This window comes from Primulina tabacum, chromosome 17 (genome assembly GCF_025594145.1).
Source record: "Primulina tabacum isolate GXHZ01 chromosome 17, ASM2559414v2, whole genome shotgun sequence".
NCBI lineage: Eukaryota > Viridiplantae > Streptophyta > Magnoliopsida > Lamiales > Gesneriaceae > Primulina > Primulina tabacum.
In genome coordinates, this window is record NC_134566.1 from 15,521,307 (window position 1) to 15,533,545 (window position 12,239).

Genomic DNA, 12,239 nt, shown 5'->3' on the forward strand with positions numbered 1-12,239 from the left:
ATAGATACTCGCCACCTCTGTCTGATCGAAGTGTTTTTATGCTCTTACCTAATTGTTTTTCCACTTCATTTCTGAATTCCTTGAACTTTTCAAAAGATTCAGATTTGTGGGACATTAGGTAAACATAACCGTATCTAGAGTAATCATCAGTGAAGGTGCTGAAATACTCAAATCCACCTCTAGCTTGTACACTAATTGGTCTACATACATCAGTGCACTAATTCCAAAACTTCATTGGCTCTATGTCCTTTAGATTTAAAAGATCTCTTAGTCATCTTACCTTCCAAACATGATTCACATACATGCACGGATTCCACCTTTAAATTAGTTAAAGGACCATCATTTACCAACCGTTGAATTCTATTAAGGTTGATATGACCAAGTCTCAAGTGCCACAAATAAGTTTTATTAGTGGGAGACAATTTAATTCGTTTGTTGGATTCAATGTGATGCAAAGAGCTGTCATCATGTTTTAAGACGTACAAATCGTTATTCAAATGTCCTTTTCAAATAAGGGCTTTATTCAAGGTAATATCAACCATCATTTGTGAAAAATGGACATAATATCCTTGTCTAAACAATAAAGCAACAGAAATCAAATTTCTAGCAATCTCCGGAACATAATAACAATGTCTTAAAACCAAATGTTTATTATTCGAAAAATAAAGATAAACAATTCCAACAGCTTTTGCAGACACCACAGCTCCTGTGCCAACTCTTAGAGTATGTTCCCCTTCATTGAGGCTTCTGGTTACTTGGAACCCCTGCAAAGTATTGCAAATATGATTAGTGGCTCCAGAATCTACAATCCAAGTATCAGTAGAATCAACCACTAAACAAGACTCAATAAAAGATAACTCACCACTAGCTTGCTTTTTGGAAGTTAGATACTCTTGGCAGTTTCTCTTCCAATGACCTTTTTCTCCACAATGGAAACATTTTTCCTTAGGTTTGCCATCTATCTTGACCTTCTTTTCATTTTGTTGTGGACCCTTCTTGTTGGGCTTCTTCTTTTTATTCCTATTTTTACCTTTCGGCTTGGAATAAGATGGCCCAGCAGAAGCAACAACAAATGCATCACCAGTTTTAGTCTTAAGAACACTTTCAGCATTTTGGAGTTCCTTCATCAGCTCAGTCAAGGACATATTTAGCTTATTCATGTTATAGCTAACTTTAAACTGTGAGAACATCTCAGGGAGAGTCTCAAGTGCCATGTTAACCTGAGTCTCTGATTTGATTTCAGCCCCTAACACCTCAGCCACGTTAAACTGAGCGATCAATGCAAGCATATGATCTCTCACGGGCGTCCCAGGTTTCATGCGCATGTTCATAATGGTTCTAATGGCTGCTTGTCGTGCCTAGACGTCCTTGATGCTCAAACATTTCTTGGAGGCTTTCCATGATTTTTGTAGCAGTGTCCATGTTCTGATGTTTATGTTGCAGCACATTTGAGATGGATCCCAAAATGTAGCAACGGGCCATCTCATCAGAACTTATCCACTTATCATAAGCATGCCTTTGAGCTGCTGTGGATTCCGCCGTAGGCACCAATGGACAAGGTTCATTGAGCACATGTTTGTGTTTCTCCGCAGTTAAGACAATCAACAAATTACATTTCCAATCAATGTAATTTTCTCCGACTAATTGGTTGTTGGTTAATATCATAGAAAGTGAATTTTCAGTCATTTTTCGAAATTAAAATAAATTTAAATGAGCAATGCAATAAATATAATTATGTGTTACGCATGAAATGCATTTGTAGATCCCAAAAAACTACTACAACACAGCAATTTACCTAAAACTCAAAAATACACAATTTTTTCTTTAGGAAAAAAATGTTAGTTATAGCTAGGCTGAGACCCTCTCACTAAATTCAACATATCTAGCAACTCATGCAATATCAATTTAGTATTGCTTGATTTTGGCCATCAAAAGATATTGTAAGAATATTCTATAGGAAATTATCACAATATCATTGACTTAAGTGTATACCCTTAAATTAATTATTTACCAAGTACCAAATTAATTATGTCACCTATAGGGTGATCACAATTAATTTTACTATAAAATAATTATAATAATGGGTCCAATCAAGTAACCAAAACAATGTAGCCCTCCTATAGGGAGACCAATAAAATTGGCATGAGGCATACATATATTCTTACTAATTGACTAATAAGGGAGACCGTGGGCTTATTTAAAATATACCCTCTCACACTTAGTATTTAAATTAATTTTGGGTTTTATCCGATTAATAAAATCATGACTATTTTAACTCTTAAAATAGTTCAATTATTAATCATAATATTTATTCTCTAAACTAAAAATTAGAATAGAAAATAAATAAAATTTTATGCATGACAATAAGGTATCTAAAGCGGTGTTTATGCAATCTACATAGCATGATGCATGAATGACAATTAATTTTGTAAGAGAAGCAACATAAGCAATAATTAAGCAAGAACAAATTTATGGCCCAACCTAGACACACAAAAAAATTAAAGATCTAATTGATCCCAATTTGGCCCAATTCTTCAATTTTTTAAAAAATGTGTCCAGTCCAAGTTATTAATCCAGCAACCTAGTTTGGCCCATGAAAAATTTTCCGGATCCGACCCGAAAGCCCATGACCCGAACCCGCGATCCATCTTCTGCAACCCTACAGAAAAAAGTTGCCGCCACCGCCGCCGCCGCTTGAATCGTCGGAAACCTGCGGACGTGAAGATCTCCACCGCGCCAGTCACTGGAAAACCACCGAGACACCATATCCATTTCGAAATCGAAAATAGATGCCCGATTTTTCCAGATCCAGCGCATAAAAAATGGTAATTTTCGCATCCCTTTCGCGCCCGCTCCACCGTGAAGAACAACGCATGAGAAGGACCGCAAACCACCTTCACATACATTCCTCATCCTCGCGGCCGCGTGCTTTCGATTGTGCGATCTAGATTTGCTTTTTCATGGTGGTTTTCGGAATTTGCAGAACAGTCCCTGATGTTTTGAAGAAGACGCACTCTGGTCCCTGGATTCCTTTGGACGAAATTTCCTTTTGGTCCTTATGGTTTTAATTGAAATTGCATCTGGCCCTCCAGTTCTTTAAACAGAAACATAAAAGCCCAAATCCGAAAAATACAATAAAAAATGCACGAAAATAAACAAGGGAAAACATGGAGTCGTAATCCACCCCCTTGGTTACAGACTCGAAAATACGAAATACAATTTCACCAAAAAAAACTATGGCCATAAACTGTTCAAAAAATAAATCAATCAATCCATTCATACCACAATCACATAAATCTAACACCGCTTTAAACTAAAACATGCATAAATAATTAATTAATTCGAAATATGCAAAACAACATCAAAACCCGTGGCTCTGATACCATATGTTAGCCGAGATCGAGAAGATCGAATCACAAAAATTAATTTCTTGTGATTTCGATCATCTCTTCTTCACAGGATCGATTGTTCTACGTATTTAACACGAATTGATTAATTACAACACACAGAAATTAGAGATTACCCTTGAAGCGTGTTCTTGATCTTTCTCTGCACTAGATCTACGCTCCAAATCTCCAAGCCTTCTCCGGTGTTCTCTCAAACTCTAAACGTAAGATTGTGTGTGGTCACTTGTTACAATATCACATATATATAATATATATTTGTAATATCTTGTAACATAAAAGATAATGACAATATCTTTTAAAATATAAATTTAAATGGACAGAATATATTATACCATATCTAGAAGATTGGATGATAAACTTCCATGTAATATAATATTTCAGATAAATTTATCCCACATATAACATAAATTATAACTCATATAATTTATCCGAGTTTATATTAGAGCCACCAAAGGGACCTGGTCGGATTCAATTAAATTATGCTCCAATAAATTAATTTGATCCAATCAACTCATGATTAATCAAAATAATTTATTAATCTTATTGTACTCCACTAAAAAAATAAGATTGCACTCTCAAATTAATTGATATTACTGAAGCACAAAATCAATAATTATATCATCTGATTTATCGACTTAACATTGTTTTATATGAGTAGTTTGAGTGATGCTAATGGGAGAGCCACACAGAAGATGCATTAACAACAAATACTTAAAACATTACTATCCAAGCAGTTGAGTGGAGATACAAGAGTCGGATGGTTCACAAAGTTTGAATTCCTCAGTGCAGAAAGATGTGGGATGCTTTTGATTTGGTCAATATTGTACGAAGTAGGTTGTGTATCAACTTTTGTTAATGAAAATTTTGTTTTTACGAACAGTTGATGCATATCAAGAGATTCTGGAAATTTCTGATGAAGTGGACAGTAGGTTTGTGAGTCATTCCCTACAAAATTTACTTACATATAATGGTAGAGCATTTGTACATAAACAAGGATTGTTGCTCATGGGACTTTCTTTTGTTACCATACCTTGGGGGAATGTATTTTTGATTTGTTGGTTTTATTGACCAAAATCGTAATAGAAGAAATGTTGGTTGATGTGAGATACGAAACATCTGAAAATATTATTACACAGTGTTATGTGAATGTTTTTCTTTAGGAAAATTATGTTGTTTGTTTTCACAACATATTGTGATTTTATCAATGGTTACGTTCAATATCGAAAAACAGGATATTTAATCATTTTTTATAAAAAAAAAAATTGACAGTTTTCCCAAGAAATGTTACATCCTGCAATCTCAAGCACATCATAGATAAGAATACAACAAACAACAAGCTCATTCCGAAATAAAATCAAGCCTTTCAGCCGCTCACAACCATCACAACTCAAGTGAATCACTTCGAAGAAACAAGATAAATAAAAGTTGATTCTTGGTCTGCTTTTCTCATCAAAGGGAAATAAATTTACAGAGGATGACTGGTGAAGTCATATAGTTGGCACAAAATAACAGTGCACAATTATGTTTCAATAAAATAAACCACTCAAATATCAAGTCATTGAAAATAATCTTGATGTACATAACATTCCATGTGTACACCTTTGGCTCCTTGGAACATGTATGTCCACGTTTAGATTTTATCCTTTTGCTTCATTGGTGGTGCTCTAAGGCTTAGGACATCCAGAGTTTGTTGAGTATTTGAATTCCTCCAAGATTATACTTCCCAATTAAATTCATCATATTCTCTGTATTTTGGGTTGTCTCAGTCATCAGTTATGTCAAGGATTATTCGTTTTCATCGTAATACTGGTTTAGCTACAGTAATCCTACAAAAAAGATCATTCAAGATAAGCTTAGGGGAGGCATTTTTTGGACCCAAATTCTATGGAAAAAAGCCCAACAACAGCAAAAACTCATAGGATGTGAAAACCCAAATTATGTCGGAGTCCATCAGAGCTTCAGTTAGTTCGAGAATGCCACATTAACATGCATAATTGAGGAAGTTGACTCACGATCCATGATTGATGATCGTGGAAGATGATCAAACCGCTCGGAATAAGGGAACAAAACTGATAGGAAGATCAGAAATGAATCCTACAGAAAACTTATTAATCAACAACTCAAAGAAAAAAAATCGTTCATTATAGTACATGTATTTCCAATTTCTATAATTTTAGTTTTCCTTAGGAGCTCACATCATTTGGTTTAAAAGTCAGATTTCACATTTGTCACGATCTCATATTTGGCACGCCTAGACAAATTTTCGCGATAAACAATATGTTATATGAATGACCTGAATCATTTCGGGTATCTGAAATTTTGGTTTGGTTCAAGTAGTGAAAATAACTACCTGACTAGTGCTTCGGGTACCTGACCTTACAAACCCGAACCTGGTGATACTCGACCCAATGCCTACTACCCCTGCATATAAACAATATGCGAAAATATAATACAAGGTAGCACTTGGTTCATAAAATATGATAATCGTGATATATAATTCGTGACAATAAATTGAAAGATATAGGTACTAGTTAAGAAAAATATGGATAATAGAACAATGTATGATTTTAATTATTATAAAACTTAAATATAACATTAGATGAGAAAAGAATACGAAAATAATTAATACATTATCCTCCACAAAACTCTAAGTGTGCATATGCTGATGTGGGCTTAGGGATGACAACTTTTCTCACTGGTTTGGGGCCCCGCAGGGAAACCCGAAACGGGGATGGGGATCCCCGATTTTTTCGGGTTCGGGTAGGGGATTTTTTAAATCCCCGATGTAGTTCGGGGCGGGTATGGGATTAGTATCCTCATCCCCGAACTCGTCCCGAAAATAATATCAATAATAAAATATTAATATTATTAGTATTAATAATATAATAATATTATTTTTTAAAATATTAATAATAATATTATTTATTAATATTGATATTAATATTAATATTAATATTATCACTAATAATAATAGATAATAATAAGTTTTGGTTTGAGAAAATATTCAAATATGTCGTCATCTTGCCATATTAATATTTTTGAAACAGGAATGTGGGCAGGGATGGGAAATTGATCCCCGAAGTTTCGGGTTTGGGGATTCTCCGAACCCGAAAAAGCAGGGATCGGGGGTATGGGGGTGGAGATGGAATTCGGGGACGGGGATGGGGATGGCAAACCCGCCCCCGCCCCGCCCCATTGCCATCCCTTTGTGGACTCGTATCTTATCCTCTACTCTAATCCAAACAGTTCACAAAATTTAAACATGGTGATTTATAAATTTAAATATTGTTTTCCAAAAGACGGTTCAGCTTAAAACACGAAGTTGTCTCTTTAACCAATCACGTGCCAACAAAATGGATAAATTTTCACCAAACTCCCAAACTAACATAATAAAATTAAACTATAAAATTCTTGCACAAAAAAACATGGATATTTAGATAGGCAAGACTGATGTGGTAAGATGATAAATTATGTATGATATAAAGATGATAAATCAATATATATTAATTAAATAATGATTTATAACTCTAGTCATTTATAGAACTTAAATCAAACATGAGATCAAACAAAAATATTTATATATTTATATGTAATCAACTAATATTTCATCATTCACACCAAACATTGTCTCAGGGTAATCTTGATGGCATGATATTATACTATGTTCTAGTTCTTGCGATTGCATATCTAATCATTGTTGATTTATTTGCATATAGTTTTTCTCAACTTAACATGAATTTTCTCTAACTTAACATGAATTTTGGACAACAAATATATATATATATATATAGACACACACACGCGTATATATCATTTTAACACCTCCTAATTTATTTATTTACTTAGTTTTAGCTTAGTTATTATCTATAGCTGATCGAAACTAATGACCAAAATAAGCCCGTGCATTTTGTCTCTTCAAATCCTTATAAAATTTGTTAATAAATTCATCAGCAGCCTCATCCACGTGATTATCTTCTTCAAAATCCCTTACTGGATATGGGGAGTCTGTTATCCTCAGCTGCCTCACCGGAGGACTCGGCCCGAACCCAGGTAGCGGCGGTGAATCCGCCGCATTCATGTCGGTCTTTTCATCTGAGTCAATGGGTGGTGGCGTAGGCGTGGTTGCCTTTAAGTGTTTGCGCTTGTTACCGAAGCTGGATTGATCGTGTCCGTTTATTTTGCCTGGGAAGAAGAGGTGGCTGTGGTGGGAACCGCGGCTGGAGGCGGCGGAGGAGTGGTGGTGAAAGATGAGATTGTGTATGGCTTCTAACTTCCCGGCGATCTTGCCACGCATCATCATGAAGTTGAGATGGGACAGTATCTCCCCTTTGATATGCCTTTTCTCAACGTGAAATAAGCCACGCGAGCTTAAAATTTGCATAGTTTCATCCATTTTATGAATTTTTTTACACCTTTTTATTGAAAATTTGATGGGGTTTTTGGTGTGTTTGGTTTGCAGGGAGATGGGAGAAACTTGAATTCAGGAAGAATTCATGAATTGAGAGTGTTTTCAATATCCGATTTGGTATTTTATATAGATTTTAGGAATGAACAAAACTCAAGGGAAACACGACACTTTAAATGTAACTGGTCCTGATGAGAGGTCCGAAAGACGATCATTTCAGATTATCAGGCCATAAAACGATTATAATTACGGGCTACTGAAATAATGAAAATAAGTTCTTCTAAATTTGTTTTAATCATTCCTAATTAATTTAGAAATTTTTTAAATAGAATCAAGATAATCCCTGAAAAATTGGAAAAAATTTCTAAAAAAATTGAAAGATATTTCATTCAGTTTTCATGTTAAAGATTGAGTCTTGAATTAAACTAAACCTCAAAAGCAAGCTCAAGAAAGATGATTGTCTAATTTCATATATACAATTCTTGCTAACTTAATCCAGATGATGTGGGACATCTAGCACACTCATCTTATGCTCAGGAATGAACAACTGAAGCATGAAGTTTGCAAGATATTATCGGATAACCAATAGAGCTATCTAACACATAAAGGTGGGTCTGGACTCTGATATCATGTTAATTAGTATTTCACCCGTGCGATGCACGGAATGTTATTTTATGTAATTAATGATAAAAATTAGTAAGTATCAGTGTTTGAATAATTATTTAAAATTATTGATATAATATAATGAATATATTTAAATTTTAAATATAATTATCAAAAATTATTATATCAAAATATTAATATCATTTGAAATAACGTTCAAATGATGATAACAATATTTTGTCGTTAAATTGACTTATTATCTTGTTTAAATAGACTATAAATAAAAAGAATAGAAAAAAATTTAAAAAATCTTATATTATTTTGTTTATCAAAATTTTAACGAATAAATAAACATTTTTTATAAATTCAAATTTTTGTCATTTATTATATGAATAAATTTTGATTAAAAAATATTTATTTTTTGGACATGTTAACAATATTTATATTAAATTTCTATTAAAATACCTTTTTTAAAATTCTATTAAGATACATAACAATAATAACAACAATTTACAGACATTCTTTTAAAAAAAATGAAAAACATAATATTATATAAAAGCTTTTATATTTTATTTAGTATGATAGAGAATAATAAACATAAATTCTATAAAAGTAACACACAACTTAAAATCACAAGTGAAATTAAATAGAATAATATAATCAATACATATACTTAAATATATTTTATAATTTCAAAAAACATCAAATTTAAATTTGAATTGTAAAAAATGAGTTGAAAACAAGTCACATTTAATCACGTATTTATTTCTTATTTATTTCAAATATTAATGTGATATGTGAATACATTAATAATGATAATTTTTTTATAACATATTATTTTTGACAAAAAATTTTGTGTATATATATGTGTGTGTGTGTGTGTGTATGTGCGTGTGAATCATATAAATAAAATAAATATAAATAATATCCTTAAATCAAAAAATAAAATGCATAGAAAAAATAATAATAAAATTTTGATAATAAAAAAAACATTTTACACTTGAATTTCTGTTGTTTCTATATGCTGATAGATCGCATCAACGAACTAATCAGAGTTTAAGCGCTAAATGTATTTTTGAATTATTTAAAACTGTTTATGTTTTCAATTGAGTTCAGTTTCAATTTGAATAAAGAATATTAAAAACACATAATTCATATATTACATTTAAATTGATATAAAAATGAATGAAATTCAAATTTAAACTAATAAAAGAACTGATATAATCAATTAAAGTAATAATTGAAGTTTATATTTTCAAATTTCTTCAATATTCATATTTGAATTTTTTTTAAAGAAAATGTATAATTCTTTATTACAAACATATTAATAAAAATCGCATAAAATTAAAAAATTTCAATCATTTATTGCAGTTCACCTATTTCGAGATTAACGATATATCTTTCTTTTTTGAGAATTATCATTTTGACGGGAACTTAGTACTTTAGGCAAAAACTCACCTTATATATATTTTTGAATTCAAATTATATTCAGCACAACCTCGTTGATATGAATCGTATGATAGAACCAAGATATTAAATAATGTGATGAAACCGATTTCAAATTTTTGAATGCTATTTATTTTTTCAAGATATTTAGATTTAAATTTGAAATTTTAAGTGAAATTTATATTTTCAAGAAATTAAATTTTAAAACTTAGATTTTAAAAAGAATTTGATATGTATTACTACAATTTTATTAATTTTCATACTTTGATCAATTATCAAATATTTTAAATAGTGTTATCAAATAGGCGTAGGAACTTCGAAAAGAAATTTTGAAAAGACAACTCATTTTATTGTTATTTTCAATTGAAAATTGTAATATTATTCAATATATTAGGAAATAAATTTTTTTATTTCCATATTTAGTAAAAAAATTGACGGGAACTTACTAAATATAGCGGACAACTCTGCTTTATATATATATTTATATTTATATAAATATATATATATTTATATTTATATTTAAATAAAGAAAAAAAACATATAATTTATAAATTACATTTAAATTGATATAAAAATAATAAAATTCAAATTTGAATTAATAAAAGAATTGATTTAATCAATGCAAACAATAATTGAAGTTATCATTTATTGCAGTACACTTATTTCGAGATTCATTATATTTATATCTTTCTTTTTTTAGAATTGTCATTTTGGCGGAAACTTACTATTTTTGGCAAAAAATCTGCTTTAATATAGATATATATATATATATTTTTTAAATAAAGAAAAAAAACATATAATTTATAAATTACATTTAAATTGATATAAAAATAATAAAATTCAAATTTGAATTAATAAAAGAATTGATTTAATCAATGCAAATAATAATTGAAGTTATCATTTATTGCAGTACACCTATTTCGAGATTCATTATATTTATATCTTTCTTTTTTTAAAATTTTCATTTTGGCGGGAACTTACTATTTTTGGCAAAAACTCTGCTTTTATATATATATATAGATATAGATGTTGAGACTTGTATATAATTTAATCCCAAAAGCTAGTTCGAATGTTTGATTGTCCAAATCCATATATAGAATTCTCAAAAACTTAATTTAGACGATGCGAGACATCTAACAATTCTTCGTTTCTAATTTTCTTGTGTGTCAAAATGGCAAGACAAATACTATTTAAATTATTATTTAGTTTTTTAGCCTTATTCGTGGATTATACCACAAATATTTCAATATCATTTATCTTTTATATTAAGTGTACAATATACTTCACGTGTTTAATTTACTCGTTGGTGAAAAATAAAAAAATGAATGAAACCTAATAGGTAGGTATACTTCACGTTGTGTTTAATATACTTCACGTTTTTTAGCACGTCATATTTTGTGCATTAAGTTGATAGCACATATTATTTGGAATAAGCATACTTCTATTTCTGTATTTACGTGTTGTGTTCTTTGTGATATGCAATAATCCATTTAATTATTATTTTCAAACAAAAAATTCTTAGTGCCAATTACAAAAAATTAACATTTTCAATTGTTGGCTTAAGTGTGCATAAGTAAAAGAAATATTAGGATGAGTGCCCTCTTGAAAAACTCTCGTGTGTTAAGTTATTGACGTTACACAGTATAATATGATTGGCTGGATGAGATGTAAAAGTTGGACAATTGATCTTAATGTGTAAGACTGATCTCTGCTGAGATCACTGGTGACGGAAAATAAATGATAAACTAGTATTTAAGGTGATATAAGACAACATCAGTAGTAAGGTGTGTCCATCCCCGTGCTCATGGTCTAACATCTTGAATCACTGCCACCCAAACAGGTACAACCCCTCATATCCACTCGTTGTTTAGTAAAACTCGAGAAGACATTTTAATTTGCTTAAAATAAACATATAAACTTTTTTAAAAAAAATCATTTAAATAAACTATTTTAGCGATTTAATAATTTTCTTACATGTGGTCTACATGGACTTTCAAATTTTCGGGACGTCACAGGTCAAGTTAGTTCAACATTCGTCCTCTTCACAAGAGTGGCACGTGTTGACAAAAAAGGGAAAAACAGAAGACAGAGGCAGCAGGAGCAAGCATCAAGAAGAAAACTGAACCAGACAAACCAACTGATAAAGGACCAACTGACAAAAAGTCCACGAAATAATCTAAGTGTCCTAAGTCATTTGATTAGTCTGAAGAGTGATTATCTTATTTTCTGTTTTCGAAATGTTTGTACGAATCTGTACTTATCTCTTTCGAAATCAATTAAATCATTATTCCTAAATATGTACGAATTTGTATATTATTTTATCTACAATTAGTTTTATTCACTATCATCACTTCAAGAAATCTAAGTATTGTCAAACA

At 30.9% G+C, this 12,239-nt stretch overlaps 2 protein-coding genes across 2 annotated transcripts; both read right to left on the reverse strand.

The window, feature by feature from the left end:
* Positions 1-513: 513 nt before the first annotated feature.
* LOC142530281 (uncharacterized) lies at positions 514-1,354 on the reverse strand. The gene is made up of 2 exons (XM_075636036.1): positions 863-1,354; positions 514-764 (listed from the first exon to the last, which is right to left on the reverse strand). The coding sequence occupies exons 1-2, from the start codon at positions 1,329-1,331 to the stop codon at positions 736-738; spliced, it is 498 nt and encodes a 165-aa protein (XP_075492151.1). The 5' UTR covers positions 1,332-1,354; the 3' UTR covers positions 514-735.
* A 5,933-nt stretch (positions 1,355-7,287) lies between these two features.
* Positions 7,288-7,800, reverse strand: LOC142530537 (uncharacterized). The gene has a single exon (XM_075636371.1). The coding sequence runs from the start codon at positions 7,798-7,800 to the stop codon at positions 7,288-7,290; it is 513 nt and encodes a 170-aa protein (XP_075492486.1).
* Positions 7,801-12,239: the final 4,439 nt, after the last annotated feature.